The following is a 22,564-nucleotide window of genomic DNA, read 5'->3' as shown; positions in this document are numbered from 1 at the left end:
GTTTGAGTGACTGCCTGTGTTTTGGTGCCCAAGACTGGTGCGCGTGTATGTGAACTTGGGTGGGGACGGATTGAATTTGTTGTGGACTTAAGTGCGTGCTTTATGTGCGACTGGTGCGCGTGTGTGAACGTGGGGGGGAACGAACTGAAATTGCCTTTGGACTTAAGTGCGCGTCTTGTGTGCGCGTTTCACTGTATGCTTACTTTGTTTCCAGGGGGGGATGATGTAGTATAGTGTCGCCCCCTGTCAGATCTCTGTGTTATCGTACATGTATGTTTTATAGTTGTTTAGCTAGATGGCGCACCCCCTTTCTGTCATGTGACGAGCTTGGGCCAATCTGGAGGTGTCATCTGGCGTGTGAAGCCTTTATTAGTAATAAACGGCCGCGGGTCGGCTGAGTCTTCGTTCCGGTTTTCATCGGGAGCAGTTTGCTCCGTGTCTCCTTCCTGCGCCGCACTAGCCGCGCGTTCGCCCGGTCGGGGCCCCCCGCTTGCCTGCCGCTGCCGACACAACAAGGGGAGGCCGGGAGATGCCCACGGGAGATGCAGACAGTGTTTTATAAGACATTAACATGACAGATACCAAAATACTTAGTAAATGCTCGTTGTGGAAAAAAAATATTGCCGATGATTACATTACTTATTAATTCGAAATTTGAGCACAGCTTTTCAGCCGTTTTGGATTTTCTATATTTTCACGTGGTAGTGAACGTGAAGAAAGCAGCCAAACTGAGAAAGACGAAACTAGCGTTTTATTGGGTGAACTTGTGCCCTCAAAAACAGGCTACACTCAAAGAACGGCGACAGCAGCGAACACAGTCAGCGATCATCGAAAATGTGATCAGCGGGTCAAGCGTGTCGGCTTTTATACTCAGTCGTCGAATGTTCCAGAGTAATCGCTGGTACCCGCGTGCCTTCCACAGAGTTCTACATTGTTTGCGTTGCGCACACACGCGATCAGATTACACAAGGTTCGGTCACAGACAGCGGATGGAAGCATTGATAACATTCCAGAAACTTCCGATACATGCAGGCGCGCCCTGTGCTGTGTGATAACATTTGTTAGGCGATGAAATGTGTCGCCCGATAAAGACAAACAAGTACACACATCACTATACTGAGGCAAATGATTCGAGCAAGACATGTATGTACAGTTGCAACTTTTTATTCTTCACTTCTTCAAGAAACACTCCATTCCCAGTTCTTGATTGTCATGAAGGTAGCTTTTTGGTCTGAGAAATAGATGGATATATGCTAGACTTGCTGCACCAATGCCTGGTTCGGCGCAGTGCACCTCTGGATTCTGGCGGCGACGGCGCTGGGCCTCTGCTTGGGCAGCTCATTTAGCTGCAGCGGCAGACGAAGGACTTCCACGGTTGCCTCGCTCATGGCTTAGAGAGAACTCGCTGAGAAAAAACTAATTATATAGGCAGACAGATTATATTATACCGTATCTACTCGCATAATGATCGCATTTTTGTGTGAAAGAAATTGCCACAAATTCAGGGGCGCGATCATACGTGGGTTAAATTTCCCGCGATAGGAAAATTCTTTTTATTTTTTCATCCCGCATTTTCTGCGGGATGACAACAGGTCAACAAACAGGCGGCTGCCACTGTAACAGTGCGGGACACCAAAACAAAAATGGTGGCCGGCGGAGCAAGCCAAATGCGTTTTTTTTTTCTTTTCGTGAGTACATTACGCACATTGAAACAGTTTAATCTGTATCAGTAATAAACAATATTGTTAATATCGGCAAGTCTGTGGCAATAACGTAGCCATGTCCACTTTGAGGGGGCAGAAACAGACATGGGCATGCATAGCTGCCAATGACATAGAAACATTTGGTGGGTATGCGGCGGAAACTGCAGCATTTGTCTTCACTGCTATCCTAATACGGCACGTTTTCACTAAGAGCGGGCAAATAGCTGTGTTACAAGCGTTGGCATATGAATAGGGTACACTTCTATGTATCAGTGTGAACGTGGCTACTATCATTGCCGCTCACGATTTGTTGCGTGCCCATGAATGTAGACGAGAAGAATCGAAAGCCGCCGTTTTTGTTGTTGTTGAGCACAACCATTATAAAGCCTACAAATAATAAAGCCAAGGCAAGTTTGGTTGTAGCTTCGCTTTTTTTTTTTTGTCATGGAAGTGTGGAAAGTGATGAAAGAAATAAGATGGGGCATCTGCTTAGAATATTTGGTGTGTGCAGATAGCTTGGTATGTCTTGAGTCGTTCGCATAGCATTCGTCAGCATACGACAGATGTTAAGCGCGATCATCATTAGCTATACTTGGCACAAGACATACCACTGCGGCAAGTTCAGAGTGTGATCATTACACAGAAATGAAAAAAAAAAAAAAGCGGATTTTAACGACAAAATTCAGGGGTGTACTCATTACGCAAGTGCGATCATTATGCAAGTAAATACAGTAATATAAACCGTCTGTGAGCCTCAGACAATCCGTCTGGTGCGGAACATTTCACACCAGCCACCGCAAACGAAGCATAGGTTGGCGCAGCTGCCTTGCTTATCGGGAGGTTGTGGGAGGCAGCGCATAGGCGCATAGGATTGTTGCGCAGCGAAGAGATGGCAGCGACTGACTGACACCGCTGACGCTGCTAGTAAGTCAATTGAAGGTAGCTTTGCATTTCAGCTTGAGAAGCGCGCACCATGATCCACTGATACCGAGCCGCCGCTTCGGCAATCGGAGAACACCGCGTGTTGGCACCGCCACGGAGGAGTGGGGGGGGTAAGGTTATATCGGCCATGGAGTTCGCGTTGGGCGGCAGCACATCGAGATCAGCCGCCACCGAGCTGCCGCTCATGGGTCGCATTGGAGGAGGAGGGAAGAGAGCAAGGCTCCTGCCGTGCGCGAGAGATCGCGCCAGGAGCGCGCACAGCTAGAGCAGTGCGCTGGTCCCAGCTACGGAGCTGGTTATGGCGAGGCACGAGGGCGCCGCGAAACACAGGAACTGGCACCAAAGACATGCGCTCTGAAAAAAGGTTCATTATACCCATTGCGATGAAATTTTAGTTTCGTTAGAACAATGTTTTCAATACATGGGCATCTATTGGAACTTCAAGGGGAATTACGATTGGTTTGTTATATCCATTAGTTTGTTATATCCCATTTTGTTATAACAAGGTTTTACTGTAGGTGGTCTATGCTGTATAGTAATGACATTTCCATTGCATTGTCACATCTCACTTTGTAGCTTGCATAATGGCCCACTCTAAGCCAACCACCATGCTGAGTGAACTTACTTCTTCTGCTGACATTTTGGCTTGTTCTTTCCTACCTCGTTGCAGGATGTTGGTTACGTGGATGCAGTGTCTGAACTGCTGGCGTCTGCGGGTAGCTGCCTGCCTTCGTCCCAGTCTGCTACAAGTGAGTTTGTCTTATCACATCTCTGTCAGGTGTCACTTCTAGCTTACTCTGAACAGTCACTGATTAGAATGTTTGTCTTTGATTTATTACAGTCGACTCCCGTTAATACGAAGTTCACGGGGACCGCAAAAAACTTCGAATTAAACGAACTTCCAATTAAGCACAAAACACAAAAAAAAGCACTTTATTTGTGGCGAAATCGAGTATTTTCTCTAAGAAAAATAGTCGGTCATCATGCTTTGCTTCTTGCCGAATCGTGCTGCTGAAAGCAAGTTCTGCAGGCTGTAGATGTGGCGGAACGCTTCTTCCGCGTTACCTTCAGCGGCAAAGAAGCACTCCGCGAGAGCAAGGCCCGCAGCTACATCGGCAGTCTTAGGTTGCGGCTCGCCTTCAACGTCATCGTCGCTTTCCTGGGTCGCTTCCTGGGGCCGAATAATCTCTACAATTTCACTATCCGTCAGTGCACCGCACGTTTCGACCGCCTTGTCTACAGCTACGTAATCTTCAAAATTGACGTCCCCGAGAGCATCACCAAAATCAGTGCCGTCAAACTCGCTTGTTGACGCTTCTTCCGCTGAAATTTCAGAGGCATCCTCCGAAGAAGCTGCCACAAAACCGCAAGCCCTGAAGCAGTTTGCGTTTCTTGCTTCACACGATCCCATGCTCGCGCCAACATGTGGATGGCACTAAGCAGGCTCACCTCGTACTTTGTGGAGCTATCCATATACAAAATCATGCGCTCGAGGAGGTGCTGCTTGTACAGGACTTTAACATTCTTGATGATGCCTTGGTCTATTGGCTGCAAAACAGCCGTTGTGTTTGCAGGCAAAAATGCGAGGTGTATTGCACTCAAGGCTGGCACATTCACGTGAGCACTGCAGTGGTCGACAAGGAACAACACCTTGCAGTTCGAAGCAGCAAACTTGCGGTCCAATTTGCTTATCCAGCTCTTGAAGATTACGGCCGTCATCCACGCTTTTTTGTTTGCCTCATAGTGCACAGGCAGCGTCCTCACGCCTTTAAAACATCTCGGCTTCGCGGCTTTCCCGATCACAAGTAACCGACATCGTTCCGTGCCAGTCATGTTTGCCGTGATCAGCACCGACACTCTCTCCTTGCTGCGTTTGCCCCCAGCACAGTCGTCGTCCTTGAATGTCAGGGTCTTCTCTGGTAGAAGCCGATAGAAGAGTGCAGTCTCATCTGCATTGAAGATGTCTTCCGGTCTGTATTCGGCGAGATGTTCACGCAGCTTTCCGTCCGTCCACGTGGCGCATGTTTCCTGGTTAACGGACGCCTTTTCACCACACACGCTCTTGAAAACCAGGTCATGGCGATCTTTAAAGCGCGTCAGCCATCTATCTGACGAAACGAAGTCATCGATCCCCAACATTGCTGCAAGCGTTCGGGCTTTCATCGCAATGATGTCTCCGCTGAGAGGAAGTTTGTTGCTCCTGACCTCCCTAATCCAAACCAGCAGAGCCTTCTCCAACTCTGGGTAAGCGCCGGTGCGCATTCACTTCCGAGAAGTCTTGAACTTGTCGTTCTCAAATGCATCCATTATTGTGCGCTTGTTCTTGATGCAGTTTGAGAGCGTGTTCGACTTGATCCCGTACTTCCGAGCTATGTCTTGTTTGGCGGCACCTCCCTTCTCAACTTCCTTCAAAACCTCTACTTTCGTTGCCAGGTCGAGCGTGCGATAAGAGCCACGGTTTGCCATGGCTATAAACTGCGCGACTAGGTACAGTGAATTCCGAATCACCCGTGGAACAACCTAGCCTACGAGCTACCCGCACAAAGGCGCTCGACCAACACACGCCTCGACCACTCCGTGGCCTCGCCTCGACATACGCTGCGCACGCTGCAAGACTAATCTCGCACAATGTCGCCACTGCCAGTATGCAGCGCTGCGTGCACCTATGGCACCCGCGTTGCCTCCGCGATCAGCTCTGGCCACGCGCAGTTGCCGTGCGTGGCTGGAGCTGATCGCGGAGGCAACGGCAGCCGTAGCAATGAATAATTGCGCCGCTCCAAGAAGGATGGCGTTGCGGGCGGCTGCGGTGGCGATGACGCCAACGCGGAGCAGGGAACTGTTGCAACACTTGAAAAATTGCACATTCTACCAAAGAATGACGGTCACCTCGAGGATCCCGGCTGAAAATTAACTTCCAATTAAACAATATTACTGGATGAGGACTTCGAATTATCGAGCATTTCTTCTATAGGATTACATGCAAAAGTGACGGGACCAGCACTTCACTTCTAATTAACCGAAAATTCCAATTAAGCGGCTTCGAATTATCGGGAGTCGACTGTACTATGAATATGCAAATTGTAGCTGCAAATATGAATCTAAAATATTTTTCATATTTGGGCTCAATTTTAAAGCATTACTGTATGTGCTTGTGTAAGCACTGCACCTTTTTTCGAGGTTCGGGTTTGAATTTTTTAAGTATAGCCTAACGCAAGTGAAAAGTAAATGCATTATTTACTCGATCTAACGTCCACTTTTTTTTTTCTATAAAACGGGTCCAAAAATTTCATGCGTGTTAGGATCGATTACGACCCTAAATCAGCATTATCATATTGCCATCAGCATTTCAAAATGGCCATGTCGTACGTGCTTCGAACTTAGCTGCCGTAGCTTCCTTCATGTGTTGTAGTAAGTGTGCTTACGTTAGTCTACCGTTTGTCTTCACGTTTTCCGATGAATTCATGATGCCGCATTTAAAAGTAAAATGATCATATGTGCGGATACGAACAGGTATCGGGCAGCATCACGAGCATTCGAAGTTCCCGAAACTTCTGTGCGCGACTGGCGCAAACCGAAGATGAGGCGTTCTTCAAAGCAATTTGTGATGAGGACAGAGTCCACCTGTCTAGGTGCACCGTTCTGTGTTCTGGTCGCTTAGTTCGTATTCAAGCGAGTGGCAGCACGAAGGTCAATTCGCTCGCTCGTGCTGTCGCACTTCCTCCTTCCAGCAAGTTTCAGCGGTAATCAGGTGAAACGAGTTCATGTTTGCTTGCGCGCACGACACCATGCTTGTTAATTTATATAGTAAGCGAATGTTTACTATATACGGCCAATAACAGTATCGTTACATTGTATAGCTGTCTGCTAATTTGTTATTGCAATCGATGCTGCCCCTTTTGGCCAAAACTGCGACATTTTTATTCACCGCAACATTAGGGTTATTGAGAGTAAATCTGTGTTTTTCAAATGAGAGAAAGTTTTATTTCTGTATGAATGTATTATGTGCGCAGTACTGTAAGGACTGTTCTTTTTTTTTTTTTCTTTGTGGAAATGGGTATGCGTTACAATCAAGGGCATGTTAGAATCAAGTAGGGTTGTGTGAATAGTGGATTTTGAGTTCGAAGCGAATAGTTATTTCGGCCGAATATCGAATAGTTGCCGTTCACAAATGTCGGCCACAAAGTGGCATGCAAGATAATAATTGGATATGTGCAATTATTAAGTGGACTAATTTGTGAGAAGATGACCACAATTAATTCAAGTATTTCTTATTTATTGGGATACTTATGTATGTATTAGTACGACTTCTTTTATTGAAGTGGTGGAACAAATTTTTAAACATATTTATTTTTGTCCAAAACTTGTTTTTCTGACTTGGTGTCTGGACATGACGTTGGTGAGTAAAGAATGCTGGCAACCAGTACACTAAGATTGAGATTGACAAGATGGTGCCAGCATATATCGGCGTATCTGGAGCTCATTGCTGAGTTTCTTTTGCCCGTTCTCAAACAAAGTTGATGAAATGTCTACAGTTAATGTATTTGAAAGCTCCCACCATAATATTTATACAGTTCTTCCGAGTGCATGCATCTATTTTTGATTTTGAAGATTGTCCTTTACTGATTATTAGAAAGTAAACAAACTCGCGATCTTGAGTTTGCCAACACTTCAAAAAACATGAATGTTACAACTGCTCTCGAAGCAAATATAGAATAGCGTAATATAGTACCAGCAAAACTACTATTCGAAAATTTAGATATTCACACAACACTAGAATTTATTAAATATGCTAAGTAGGCTGAGGGTGTGTGAATATATTTCGAAATGTTTAATTCTTGCCTGACATATTTTTTTAATTTTTATGTAATTCACGAACCAAGCTAAACCTCGGTGTAACTAAGTTGGCAAAATCTGCAATTTGCTTTGTGACATAGTTGACTTCTGTTAATTCTACTCTGGTTAATTAGATGTTTCAGTAAGTTCGATCCCGACCGAAGGTCCCGGTGGACACCTAGTATTTCTACGGGCCCAAACTTCCATTATTTCAATCCTGAAATCGGCCTTCACTGGATAATTTGAACTTATTATTATTTGTTTTGAAAAGAAGTATATAGTCGACGGGAACTGAAAATGGAAGATGGGAAGGAGGGGAAGGAAGATGAAAGGAAGAGCAAGATGACAAATCCCAAGGAATTAAGCAGAACACACACAGTACAGGTCATGCACCATGGGGCCGGTCGCTGCAGGTCACACCACTAAAGAATGTTGAAGTAGAAGAAAGAAATTAACCAAAAAGTCAGCATGCATGTGCCTGGCTCTCGTGGTGACCCTTTAGGGGCAGCGTCGGTCTCGGTGAAGCTTAGGGAAAACTGAATACGTTGAACGCGTGTCGTCTCCTGACGAAAACACGTTACTAGGATTTTCAAGCTATAACTGTAGCTGACAATGTCAGGTTATGGTATTTATGCCATTGTAATGTGTACTCTTCTTTTTTTCTTTTTCCAAGAAAATTAGACGTAGAATAGCCTGCATCCCCCTGCCTGTGCGGCGTTCATATGCTTAAGGCCGGCAGAGCCGACCTTAAATACCATACGGTGAGGCTGGCTTTCAGCATCCGTACGCTATTGTGCAAACGTGTTTTTCTTACTAAATAATTTGGTGCATGTTAGATTTCTTTTTTGTTCAGGAGCTTTAATGTAATTACTATGTTAGTTTTCTACTTCGATGATGAAAGTGCTATGCCAATTGCACTAAATTGCATGGTGCGGGAAATGCCCCTACATGTTGCGCTGACATGCACCTGCTCCGAATAACCGAGCAGAAAAATGAAGCTTTTGTGGTGAAAATCAATTTCATTGCTTTTTACAACGTCAACGATACGAAAAAAATACCTAGTATTGCTCTGTGTTGTGCTTCTTTGAAGTACCGTATACTTAACACAATGCAATGCTCGTGGCCACGGAGGTACTCCATGTTTGGCCGTTGCGCAGCCTGATGTGTGTTGTGCATTCTCACACAATTTCCTTAGTTTGGAGTTTCGTGCCTGTGCCGTTCCATCCAATAAGCAGACAAGCATTTGCTCTCGAACCTCATTATAATGAATGCAAATTATTTCGAAATTATTTCGTTATATCCAGTACTTGGTTATATCCATTGCCATTTACTGCAATATATGCCCGCTGGGGTACATAATTGGGAACGTGGAAATAATAAGATGGTTATAGGGCCTCCGGAAACGCTACACAGAATCTTTCGCACCACCGCGTGTAGCCACAGGGATAGGCGCAGCCATGGCCTCAGCATGACTCCCATGATTCCACCGGGGAGATCTCGGAGGCCAGGCCTCTCTGCGACTGCCTGTGCGATGCGCCGCAGAGAAAGATGGAAGTGAATGCACAAATTTTTCTTGCATTATGAAAGATTAGTGCATTAGTGCTACGTGGAGGCTGCACCGCAGCCTCCACGTAGCTGCACTGCACGGCACGGCACATGCAGGCTTGCGCATGCCCTAAAATTGTGCCGCAGGTATCTCGGAGGTGACGCCCAACTGCGCCTGCTTGTGCAGCTCCCCGTGCAGGCAAGTGCACAGTAGAAGCGAATGCACTTATCTTTTGCACCGCTGCACGTAGCCATGCAGCACGAGCAGAGAAGCAAGAGAGATGCACCTGCACTTGCATGCACAGGTGCAGATTCTGCACAGCACCTGCATGCCTGGCTTAGCAGCTTGCGAAGCCGGGCATGCAGGTCAGTGATGAGGTGCGATAATGAGCTGCTGCTTCTCTGCTTGAGTGCAGCTACTCTGGTAATGGTGAGAAAGACCAATGGGCTTCTTTGATTATGCAGCCCCTCATTGTCTGTAAACCGTCCACGGCTTCCAGTCTGACTAACCCTGACAGAAGGGCATGTCACAGTCACGGGATCTGTCGGTGAATGTCCGAGGTTTCACTTGAAAGCACTGTGACTGGAAGTCATTCTCTAGGCTGCCATTGTCTGCTCGTAGCTCTTCGTAGATAGCACCGCTATTCAGTGGATTCATTATTCTGGCCTCTGAGATGATGCAGCCTCGTAGCCCATGTCAGCGACACAGCCATAACACTTTTGTAGTGTAATCGCAGCCTGAGCGCATAGAACATGCTCGCAAAGTGTAGTTTACGTCGCGCTCTCACCCTTCCTGCCACTTAACCACTGTATTTAATCTCTCATTGCCTGCAAAATTTAAACCAAATTCCCATACAAGCGTAAGCAAAATCGCAATCGTACCAGATCGCTGTTCACACAGACAGGGCCCGCTGATGTCCTTAAAACTTCTGAGACCATCTATGAAAGGCCAAACGCACGCTTCCGACAGAGCGTATGTACACTGTCTACTTATTCTGCACATCAAAAAGCAAGTGCTCAAACTTGGCAACAGAAGCGACGAGAATATGTGAGCAGCAATCAGACATGCTCGGAGTGTATACCATCTCTGCTACCGGCCAGAACTCGTCAAGAAAAGAAAGCATGTGTGCTTGATCGCAGTGCTTGTCTCATAGAAAAAAACACAGACTAAAGCTGCAGAACTACGTGACTCATGAAAAGCTCGCATGACGGCACACAAATCAGCGTTGTAAGACAGCTGAGTGTACAATATTTGCTGTCTGGAATGTGAAAAGTTCTCAATCCAGCACGAGATCTTTCATAACATGCTGGCAGACGCTGCCTGCAGTTTTTTTTTTTGGACAGCCATTGTCGGCTAGCTGCTTGTGCTTGTCTGAGCAAAAATCTGCTGACTGCTCCTACAGTCCGCCGGCAGTCCGGAACTTCTTGTCCGTGAAGAAAACGAATGCGTTTCTCACAACTCTCAAACTAGTAGGTGGAGCTTCCAAAGCCATCTGAGCAAAAAACAAATGTGGCACAGCAGTTCCAAGCAGTCTGGGACAGTCAGGGACTGATAATAGAAAAGACCCAGTGTTGCTCGATGTCATATTCTGTGTGGTGACGCCAGAGTTTTGAAGTGCCGCACTGAACGAGTGCTGAGCCCCATAGCGCGTTCAACACCAGCTTGAAACTGTACAAGTGTCGCTCCGAGGCCAAGTCCATACTAGCATCAGTATGGACTTCTGTGTTGGCCTCGGTGTCAAGGACCGGTGGTGTCTGTAGACGTCGCTGAAGGTCATGGAAGGCGTCGGATTGTGCCGGGCCCCAAACAAATGTGACGTCGTCCTTGATGAGTTGTTGCAAAGGTTTGGCAATCGCAAAAATTGGGCAGAAAACGGCGGTAATACGCACAAAGCCTCGGAAATCGGCAGACATTGTGCTTTTTGTCTTCGGTATCGGGAACAGAGCAACTGCCATGGCTTTGTCAGGGTCAGAGTGCACACCGGTGCTGCTGACAATATAACCTAGAAATTTAAGCTCCTCGCAGCCAAAGTGACATTTTTCGTGCTTCAAAGACAGGCCGGCAGCACGGATGGCTTGAAGAACTGCCTCAAGCCACTGGATGTCTCGCTGAAACATGGTGGAAAAAACAACTACATCATCTTAGTAGACTAAGCACGAGTGCCACTTGAGGTCAGATAAAACTGTGTCCATCATGCATTGAAATGTGGCTGGAGCGGAACACAATCCAAAAGGGAGGGCCTTAAATTGATAGACTGTCGGGAGTTATAAATGCCGTTTTTTCCTGGTCCCGTTCGCCAACTTCAATCTGCCAGTACCCACTATGCAGATCCATTGAAGAAGAGTAACGGGCATGTTGCAGGCAATCCAAAGAGTCGTCAATCCGAGGAAGGGGGTGAATGTCTTTTTTCGCGATCTTGTTCAGTTTGCGATAATCGACACAGAATCGTAGTGAACCGTCTTTTTTCTTAACTAATACAACAGGTGAAGCCCAATGACTTGTCGATGGTTGAATGACATCATTGTCTAGCATTTGTTTAACTTGAGGACGAATAGCATCCTGTTCTCTCTGAGACATGCGATAAGTGTGTTGGCGAACAGGTTGGACGGTCGTTTCAGTGATTATTCTGTGTTTGGGTAAAGGACTCTGCTTGACCTTCGACGTGGTGGCGAAACAGTCACTAAATGACGATATCAGAGTGAGGAGCCTCTCGGTTTCGGATTGGTCTACCTGTGAGTAGACGTTGTGACTGCTCAATTCCACATCGCTTGGTTCCGGAATTGAGATTGTCGTTACCGAAGCACAGGCGTTGGGCTCGGCCACTGTTTCAAAGTAGGCCATGGTGGTATGCCTTGCAAAGTGCTTCTATTCGCCACTGAAGTTGGTAACTAGGATCGTCGTTTGCCTATTTTGGAGCTCTACGAGACCTCGTGCGACACCGACTTCTCAATCTAGCAAAAAGGTGAGGTTACCTTCGGCGATGCCTATTCCTAGTTGGTCTTGTGGGCATTCAACGAGGATGAAGATGCTACTTCGAGGCGGTAACGTCACGCAGTCATCGACCACGCGTAAAGCCATGCGGTGATGTTCATCCTTCACACTTGAATCCGCAGAAACATAGAGAAAGTTATAACAAGTCACATAGGTTAATGATCGCCCCATATTCCTGGAGAAAATTCATGCCCAGTATAACAAGCCGAGAACACTTAGGTAGCACAAGGAAAGACACTATGGGAGTCGAAGTACAAATTGCAAGTCTGGCGGTGCATCTTCCAATGGGCGACACAAGGTGTCCTCCAGCCGTAATCAGATGTGGGCCGTCCCACGCTGTCAGCACCTTGCGTAGCCGAGTGGCTAGTGAGGCACCAAGTAATCAGCTCCTGTGTCGACAAGTGCAGTTACCGGATAACCGTCGATGGAAACAGTGATAACAGCGGAAGTTCACTGTTTCGAATGAAGGCGTCAGCAGTACATCGCGAGGGGGTAGCGTTGGCGGAGGATATTTGACAGTTCGCATGACAGCGGCTTCACCCCTGGAGGTCGCCGTTTTCAGTTTCCCCGGCATGGGCTTCCACCGTTGATTCCAGCGGAACCAAAGGCGAGTCGAGCGTGGTTTGGTGACGCGTACCAATGAGGTGATGGCGACCGTGACTGTCTTCGCTGCAGGGCAGGAGGAAGCCGGTTACTTTCCAAGTATTCCTTGATTTCGTGTGGGCGTTCACCATAGCGCGGGCAACGGGCGTCCGGGTGGTATCCCCGCAGACCAATCCATCGATACTGGCAGTCGCTATACAAGTGACCAGCCTCCCCACAGCGGTAGCACAACGGACTGTTGTTGGGAGCGTGCCATACTGTAGACTTGCGCGGACCGGGATGAAAGGCTGCTTGCAGATTTGTGCAGTGGATTGGACTTGGGAAGCGTCGAGGAATCCCAGCAGGCGGCTGCGAGAACAAGCCTGTCGACTGCGCGCAAATTCAAAGAGCACCCACGTACGAGAACGTGGAGGGTTCGGTACGTATTGGTGGTGAGGGATGAACCACTTTGCCGATTTGCTCCCAAATGGCGTCCATATGAGTCACGGCACTCGGAGGTGCCGGAGCCAATGCTTAAGACTTCTGCAGTTCTTCTCGAACAATTTGCTGTATTAGTTCGGTAAGGGACTCCCTGTCATCATTTGCAGGTACAAGAGAGCATGCAGCAGTCGTGGTAGTCTGGCGTTCATACTGCGAGAGCCGCTCCTGAAGCATACGTTCCATGACTGTTGCCTCACAAACGAACTGAGACACTATTGTAGGAGGATTGTACACAAGGCCCGCGAAAAGCTGTTCTTTTATGCCTCGCATTAACAGACGCACCTTCTTGTCTTCTGGCATTAGTGGGTCGGCCCGACAGAACAATCGCGTCATGGGTTCGACGAACATGGCGACGATCTTGTTCGGAATTTGGAAAGACAGTGCCTGTTCGGCTCTTTCTTTCCTTTCAAGGGGGCTGAAAGCGTTGCGAAGCAGTCGGTAAAACTCCTGCCAGCTGGTAAATGAGGCTTCGTGGTTCTCGTACCATACTCTTGTCGCGTCTAAAAGGAAAAAGTAGGCATTCTTCAACTTACGGTGATCGTCCCAGTCGTTAAAGGCGGCGACCCGGTCGAATTGGTCCTACCAGTCTTCAATGACCTCAAAGGCATTGCCGTGGAACAGGTTAGGCGTGCGAGGCACGTTGGCAATGCATGGTACAGTAGCATTTGGGATCGCCTCGGTTTGGCTTGCGGTTGTTGTTGACACCTTCCTCATGGAGCTTGCCAGGGGACTGTATTGCGGCGGAAGACCTTAAAGACGACGGCTGCTTCGATGGATTTCTGCCGTCCCCAAGGTACTGCCGTCAGTAGCTTCTGGTTCAGGACCAGTAGGCATAGGGTGGATGCGTACCCGGCGCCTCCACCAGTTTGTGACAAGAGGAAAAGGCATGCAGTCAGTACCAAGTGAACACCTGTTTACTGTTCGTTACTGCAGCTACCACACACACTTCTTCCTTCTCGGCTTCTAGCGTAACTAGGGCATGCCAATATAACTAAGTCCGTAAAATTGATAATTTTATTGGTTACATAAAAATTTCGTTGTATTGAAATTTGACCCTCTATGCAAATAAGTACAGTTGCCAATCGATTTTTCCTGCACGGAAAGGGGCTGCAGAATTATCCGAATTATTTGGCAATTGAAAAAAACAAATTTGGATGAGAAAACAATTCATTTTGATAAATTTGGGAGTCTGCAACGAATGATATAGTTTCATGCCACATCAATATTTTCACATCGGCGGTACGAATTAAGCCAGCCATGCCTTCACATGCACTCTGCCCGCATGGCTGATCGTGTCGCCCGCAGGGGAGGATACTTTCATGAAAAGTGTGGTCTCTGGACACTGGACCACGCAAGCGCAGTATGTACATTTCTTTATTCGTCATAGTAAAGCCACTTATATAGGAAAACATATTAAATGACGATGACGATATGTACACTGAAAGAAACGAAACTGAAACAATAAAGAAGGATACAACAAAAAGTGCCGGCAGCAGGAAGCAAATGCTCCCTCTGCGTTTCTCTCCACCAGGTCATTGAAACTCGAGATTACACAACCTCCAATACCTAATGCACGTTAAGACAGCTCACATGGTGCCACGCCGTCTTGGCATGCCCACTCCTTGCACATCTGGCAGATTACCTTTAAACCACTACCAGGCCTCACCAGGCTCCGTAGAAAATTTTGTTTCTATGCTGGAAGTTGTTACGGGTCCTCTAGCGAGCGTTGTGCCGCAAAAATTTTTCAGATCAGCTCATTAATAGCCAAGATATAGATATTCCATTGGCGCGAACCCCTGATTTTCAGCAGGTGGGCTCCTCTGCCAAGCAAGACGTTCTTCCCACTCGCCCCATCTAGCCTTCGCAGGCGAAATTCCTTCCCTATGTTCTCCCATACCAGACCTCGAGGATTGCGGGACACATACGTCACAGGCCCCACCTTCATTTTTTTTTTCTCCTCGTGTTTTTTTTCCCGGCACTATGCATTTTCGCTGATGGCGTCGTGCATGAGCTGTTGTCTTGTTCGCGCAGCGCACGATATTGCGTGCTGTGCGCAAGGAAACATGGCTAGTGGTATAATTCAGTGCTACACAAGTACTGAGGCAGAACACGCGGATCGCAGTGCATGATCACGTGCTGGAACACGGTAGAAAATAGCATAGTTTCGGTACCTGCGCACGTGACCGCACCACTGTGGGAACAAGCAGAGGAAGCAGAAGTACATCTCTCTTGCTTCAGTGCGAAGTAAAACAAAAAACATGCAAACATTCCATTTGTGTGTTTTATTATTTCTCTAAACTTCAATTTGTCAATTCAAGCAACTGATTGCACAGATAGCAGATGTCTCGAATAATTCTCGAAGCCGTATGTCGCCATGAGCGGCGTCACGTTGCAGACACCAGTATGTAGGCGCAGGCACACAAGTACATCATCCTCTGGCTTGGAGCGCGGCGGCCGCGAGGAGAAAGAAAAACGGAGTTTGGTTTGAAATTTCACATCTTTCCGCACCGCGTAGCAATGTGATACTTAGCAGACACGATCGTAAATGCGCAACGTATGCTCTGCGCTTGTCAGCTCAAAATGGCCAGACCTGGTGAGGGGTCCTTTAAGGGGCGACACGGGTCTTAAAGACCGAAAATCGTGAAAAAAATCGATTTTGGGTACTTGTTTCGGCATCTGTATTGCCTCATCTAGACCGTATCAAGACGATTTGCCCAAAAAGGCACCATAAGTATCAGAAAACAATTATTTTGTCACCGCGAACGATGAGAAATGACCCCAAAATCTCGCAGAAACACTGGAGTTCACGGGGCAATTTCTCGTCTTTCCCGTCGCTGAGCGCCATCATCTCGGTATCGTTCGAAAGCTCAAAGTTCCACCTTTCAGTTCCCCGCATCCTGGCCGACGATGGCCGCATAGAAAAAGCGAAAACGTAAAACAATCAGGGGCCGGTCTGACGAAGCTCGCGATGCATACGACCCTCAGCGTGCCAGCATGGTGAGAGGCGCCTTCTGAATAGCTGTTGCTATTCAGAAGGCGCTGTTATGCCTTGCTATGCATACGCTGCCATGCTATGTCTAGATTGCTGTTGCTATGCCTAGCAGACGAGCTCGTCTGCTAGGCCTGGCAGTGGGCCGTTTCGACAACCGCCGATACGGCGTTTCTTTTTAATCGTATTGCGAACGTAAGCAAATAGACCCTCTCTAAAAACAAAAAAAAAAGTTGGAAACTGAGCACGCTTCCGTGAAAAGTGAAGCGCAAGCCATCTCTACTTCCAATGGCAGAAAAGGGGAGGCAGTTATCCCAAGGCCCAGACGAGCCGACAAGATCGCACCAGAGATAAGTCACTGCATCACACAATTTCATACCGCTTCAACAATAATGCAGCAGTGAAGCAAACAATTTCCCTCTATCCTCGCGTGTAGGTTCAGCTTGGAGACCACAGGCGATGTGCCAATGCCTATTCCCGTGCCTCTCGCACGTACGGGGGTTCGTGTTGGTGCATTCCAGATTCTATTACGAGCCTATACGTGCACCCAATGTCTACATCAGCAGAAGAATTTTGCATTTTTAATTATATTGGAATTGTTATTTCCCGGTTTTCAAGCTTAAAATTTATATTATATTTCCGAGTTTTTTTTTTTTTTTTCCTCATGTATAGCTTTTGTAAGGTCTCAAATTTTGGGATCAGCACTGTGTTCCTTCAACTCATTCAATTCTCGTCATTCTTTTTTTGCCTGAATGCAGGTGAGTCAGAGTGCACAAGAACTATGACGTAGTTAGTCTCATAGGACACTTAAATATTTTGAAATCCTGTAGAAATTACCAACAAGCACATTCTTAAAGTTGCAACTTCAGAATTTCATAACTTTTTCTAAAGTACAGATACAAACGTCCAAGTACTAACTTGCAGTATTTGAACATGCAGGAACATACCTGCTTCACTTTAGCTATGTTGGCTGACTATGCACTCAGCCACACTTACAGCCATGCATAGCCACGGCCGAGACGTACACCAACTTACCCCCCACTCTGCCCCACCTAAGCCCCTTCACACGCGCTTGATCGCGTTACTGCGAACTCGCTCGCTCCCGTCGTTCTTTTTGCTCTTGAGGGGAGGTGGCACTCGTGAAGCCACCATCTTTATTCTCTCATTCTCGCACTCTTACACTCTCACCTAAAGCACACAGTGCGCAGGGCGCGATGGGATCTTAACGCACGTGAACTTTATACGGAACATGATGCGACTTCACTTCGGTGGTCGCTCTTGTCGCATGGCACGCAATTTGAGAGGTCCGTTTGCAAGCAGCCGCGTGTAATTGAATCGTTTAACCATCTGCATCCGCGGAAGTTTCCATTTATTGTCTCGGAATTCCTTTGCGGTGACAGTGAAATTTTGTTATATTGAAATCGCATACACACTTCGTTTCTAAGTACATGGTATTCTATGGACAAAAGGTTATGGGAAGGTAAATACTTGTTATATATTGAGAATTTCCTCATACTGAAGTTCATTATATCAAGGCTTAACTGGGCTCAGTGTGCAACAGTGGGGTATTTTTTGGTTTTGGTGACGGATCTTGTTTGTTATACCTATTGGCAGCACAATTTCAGTTTGTTATATCGAGCTTTTAAATACATGGATTTCCATGCTGAATTTAAGGGAAATTTCATTTACCTTGTTATATCTATAATTCAGTTATGTCCTGTTTCAGTTTAACCCTTTGAGAGTTAGATGATTTTGAAAAAAAACTTTCCCAGGTGGGCAAATTACTTTATTGCAGATCTTGAATGTATAAAATCTATAAAGTAGGGAATAAATAGTAAACAAAAATTAGGAACAGTATTTTGGCGTCTGCATCACTGAGAACTGCAATATGTTCAAGAGTATTTCAGAGTGTGGTACTCCATGAAACACGGGTCTACGCACAGCGCCTTATCACAGTCTGCATACCTAAAACGTGTGTCTGTTCTCCTCTTGGAGCAACAAGTTGTGTTGGCACACACGACATCTCTGTGTGTGGCTGCCTTGGGCAGAGGTCTGAGGCACCCTCTCGCGTATGCGCGTTGCCACAGAGAGGGAGAATACCTCGTGAGCGGCGGTGATAAACAAGCTAAGAGCAGTGGCAATCAAGATAGAAATCAACTTCCGCCACCCCTGCAAGAGAGTGTCAACAAAGAGAAAACTCGCGTTTCGTGCGCCTCCATTGCCATCATGCGGCGGAACCCAAACTGCGAAAGCGAGTTGCCGCTGAGAGCGAGAATACTTCGCGAGTGGTGACGATAAACAAGCTAAGAGCAGTGCCAATCAAGATAGAAATCAACTTCCGCAACCGTTACAAGAGAGTGCTGAAAAAGAGAAAGATCACGTTTCGTGGGCCTCCATTGCAATCACGTGGGGAAACCGGAACCGCAAAAGGAATGTTGCCGCAGTCTGCGTGACGCGCTGAAGTTAGAAATCAGTTCTGTTTATCTCCGCAAGTAGGTAGCGCAAATTTCAAATGCTTCTTGTAAGTCCTAAGAGGTGGCAGCACCTCCCAGTGAGCACGCACCGTCATTATGGCGCGAAATTTCAAACGGAGGCTCGAAACCGTACCTGTACGGCAAAGACCCTTGCGGGACAGAAAACCGCCGCCATACATATACAGCAAAAACCTTCAAACGTTTAAAGAGTTTTTAATGTCTTAGGTGAGTTCGCAGTAGTTACCGGCACATCGCCCATGTACTGTACGCTGTGGTTAGCATGAGCTTATCCAGGTGCATTGTTAATTATGTGCAAGGATGCGGTGCTCGTGCCATATTATTAACGAATGGTGTGGCTGTACGTATTTCACTTGTGGACATGAGTTTAGCAGTTAACATGCATAACAAAGCAAAGACAGTATGGCGGGGGTATTAACTCTATTGAATTGCAGAATTAACTTTGAATTTGGAGTTTAATATCTCCTTATGCAATAATAAAAAGAATGAGCAGCAAGCTGAAAAAGAAAATTTGCATCTTAGTATCAGAACTAATTCATGCAGCATCTCTTTTTGTTAACTGCTGGCAAAGCTTCCTCTTTTTGTTAACTGCTGGCAAAGCTTCCTCTTTGCACCAGAACAGTAAGTTGATGCTACAAAGCAGTTTCTTTGCTTCAAACAGCATACTTTTCTGCTCCATAGCATATATTTGTGCTCCGAACTGCCATTTTTCCTGCTCCTAAAGATGCTCCAAGAGACCAAGTGCCGCTTCCGTAGCTGGTACATTAGACACATAGATAGTGGGCACACATTTGATTCGGGGGCCGTGTTAGGTTCTGGCAAGTACTGCTGAATGAATTGGTAATGTGTTTTGACATTTCTGTGCATATTGTTTAATATGACCTGCCATATAACTTGATCATTTTATTGGTCTCTTCAGGGTCAAATTAACAGAAGTTGACTCTGTCGAAATTTTGTTAATTAAAATTCGACCTTTTATGCAAATCAGTACAGTCAACTTTTTTCTTACCCGCAAGGGGCCCGAAAGTTGTCTAAATTATTGTGCAATCATAAAATTTAAATTTGAATGAGAGAAAAATTTATATTGTTGAATTTGAGAGTCGCCGATGAAACATACATTTTCATGCCGTGTCGACAATATCTTCACATGGACAGTACAAAGTGAAGCCAGCCGCACTTTCGCATCCACTCCACCCTCACGCTGATAGTGTTGCCCGCAAGTTTTGTTAGCACCACTACATTGCATTGCAGTTTCCTGGCTGCAGAGACACTGTTCAGCAGTTGATTGTGCAGAGTGCCTCATGCTGACTCCTCGCATGTGCTGCAGGTGGTTCATCGCCAAGTGCCTCCGTGCTGTCTGGCAGCAGCTCACCTCGTCGGTGGGGGCTGCGTCCACAGCGAGGCAGTGCCCTGGGTGACCTGCAGCCCTATTTCCAGGCCCTGGCATGGGCACTGGATGCAGTTGCCAGCCACCAGTTGCTCCCAAATGAGGTGCCCGCTTTCTCATCCTTGTTGCAGTATTGCTCTGCATCTTGTCACTCAAGCAGGTCTTGTATATAGGACACAGCAGTGGTCAAGAATAATCTGTCTTCAAGTAAGACTGTGTTGCAGCTTTGCTACAAGGTATAAAAGAGTACTGTTACAGTGCAGCCCACTTATAATGATATCAAGAACGAAAAGTATGATCCTTATAACTGATCATCGCTATATCTGGACTGCTGTAAACAAAGAAGAAAGGCTGTCGACCATACCTTCGTAGCTCCGAAACCAAATTTCCGCTTACAATAAAAAAATTGACGTTGTAGAAAGTAGGCCGTGAAAAACGAAACCTTTATTTATACCTCTAAAAAGCGTATCAAGCATTAGGCACACTGAAATACCTTAAAAACCCGCGTATAATGCGAGGTTCTTTTCCTATTATTAGCATCCCAAATTTTCACCTCATACTATATGCGGATCCAAACAAAAATTTGTCAGAAATTTGGGCTAGAAGTATTGGTTTCGTTATTACTGCTTATCTATGACTTGACTGTTATTGCAGCGTGGCTACGGCTTGGCTTCCTTATTGCTGCATGGCTATGGCTTGGTTTCGTTATTGCTGTGTGACTGCAGCATCGTTTCTTTATTGTTGAGTGCACACCTTGACAGCGTGCGTGCAAACCACGCTTCGCGAAGTACATCTTTTTCATTCCGCTTTGGAGGACCAAGCTGTCCAGACCATGAAAACGGTACTCGGCTGCTTTCAAGTGCGGGATTCTCCTCCCGTGCTCTTGGGACAAAGGAACGACAACACAGTAGTGCAAACAATCACAAGGGCATTTATTGCACCTTTCATAGATCAATGCCTGCTAGCCGAGTTGCTATCCACAAAACATGCCGATGGGCACGCGACAAATCTAGGAAGTCCGACTCACCGCGACCGGACAGCGAGCGAATATGTTCGGCCCATGCTGGATCCCAACGCCTGGTCGTTCATGCATACTGTCACGCGAACGGTGGCGCGTTCGAAGGGGGCCACGCGAGACGGTCTCGCAGAAGCATGGATCGGCGCACGTGCGAGACGTCTGCGGCGTACGCCGACCCGCAGATAAGGAGGAAGCGTGTTCTCCCCTGCGCCCCCAAGTAGCCCTGCCGTGAGGCGGCATTAGCAGCGCAACACTCGCGCCGTCTCTCGCACTGCGCTTCAACCACACGGACCGCCGCGAGCCGCAAGCACGCGGCGAAGCCACACTGCAGGAGACGGGAGCTATGCGGGAAAACAAGATATCAGGGGACGCGTGAGAGTCGTGCATCCCCACACAAGAAATGGGTTATTTTAGCCGCACAGGACATCGGCAACAGTGCGGCCTGGAGCATTCGTGGATGGCGTCGACAGAAGGAAGTCCTTTTCGTATGCAGTGGAACATGAAGAAGCTTTCGCGGCCTGAACAGTGGGGCATGCCCTGAAATCGAACTCGCCCTGACGGAGCTTGTATGCCAACAGTGAGCTGCACATCTAGCTGTGAGCATGGAGCTTATGTAGACAAAAGCTAAGGAGCTTGCAAGAGAAAAAGGGCCAATGAGCTCAGCCTTCAAAGCGAGCAAGCACTGGGTTTATCGCTACATGTGCCGTGCTGGTTTTTTCTTACGCCGCCGAACTTCGATTTCGCAAAAGCTGCCCGTATCTTTCAAAGAGCTGCTCATGGCTTTCCAGCGCTACATTATTTTGCTGTGCAAGTCCAAGAACTTCCAGCTTGGGCAAATCGGCAATGCTGACCAAATGCTGGTTTATCGGGACATGCCATCGCCCCACACCGTGCATGAAAAGGGCTCTAAACAAGTTTATGTCCGGTCCACTGGCAACGAGAAAATGCGAGTTACCGTCATGTTGTCGGTGCATGGCAGATGGATGCAAGCTTCCGCCCTTTGCCGTCTTCAAGCGCAAGACATTGCCTAAAGGTGAGGAGCTGCCAAGAAATGTGGTCGTGAAATGCCGTGAGAAAGGCTGGATGAACGAGAATCTTCTGCTCGACTGGATAAAGTCCGTCTGGTGTAGGCGGCCCGGCGCGCTGTTGTCATTCCCGTACATCCTCGTGCTGGACGCATTTTGTTGCCATTTGGCCGACTCAGTGAAGAGGCTGTTGCATGAATGTCTGGCACTAGAACATGTCGTTATCCCGGGTGGGATGGCATCTCAGCTGCAGCCTTTAGATGTTTCCTTGTTCTTTCAGAAATGTCACCCATAATTAGCTGTTGACCTGTATTTGTGATCGAAGCTAGCAAAAGTATTGAAGTATCGAAGATAATGGATCCTTATGTGGAACAGAGCCGCCGCCAGAGTCGTGAGGGCCAAGGCCACAAACCGAAATGCCTGCCAAGCATGTCGATACCATACGTCGAAGCCGCAGTCACGCAAATCAAATCGCCTTTACTAGATCATAACGTGCACCAATCGTAATGCGCACTTGTACAGTACTCCACACCCGTACAGTACAGTACTAACTGA

General features: G+C 47.1%; 1 protein-coding gene across 2 annotated transcripts in view; it reads left to right on the top strand.

Annotated features, from left to right (window-relative positions):
- LOC142573218 (uncharacterized) overlaps positions 1-22,564 on the top strand; it is a 325,311-nt gene that overhangs the window by 141,003 nt on the left and 161,744 nt on the right. For both annotated transcript variants that reach the window (XM_075682810.1, XM_075682809.1), the window contains exons 18-19: positions 3,316-3,394; positions 19,907-20,070. In XM_075682810.1, coding sequence (XP_075538925.1) covers positions 3,316-3,394; positions 19,907-20,070 — 243 coding nt within the window. The remainder of the gene's footprint in view (positions 1-3,315; positions 3,395-19,906; positions 20,071-22,564) is intronic.

Source organism: Dermacentor variabilis, chromosome 2 (assembly GCF_050947875.1).
Source record: "Dermacentor variabilis isolate Ectoservices chromosome 2, ASM5094787v1, whole genome shotgun sequence".
NCBI classification, from domain to species: domain Eukaryota; kingdom Metazoa; phylum Arthropoda; class Arachnida; order Ixodida; family Ixodidae; genus Dermacentor; species Dermacentor variabilis.
The sequence above is the reverse complement of the archived record's forward strand: the minus strand, read 5'-3'. Positions and strand labels throughout refer to the sequence as shown.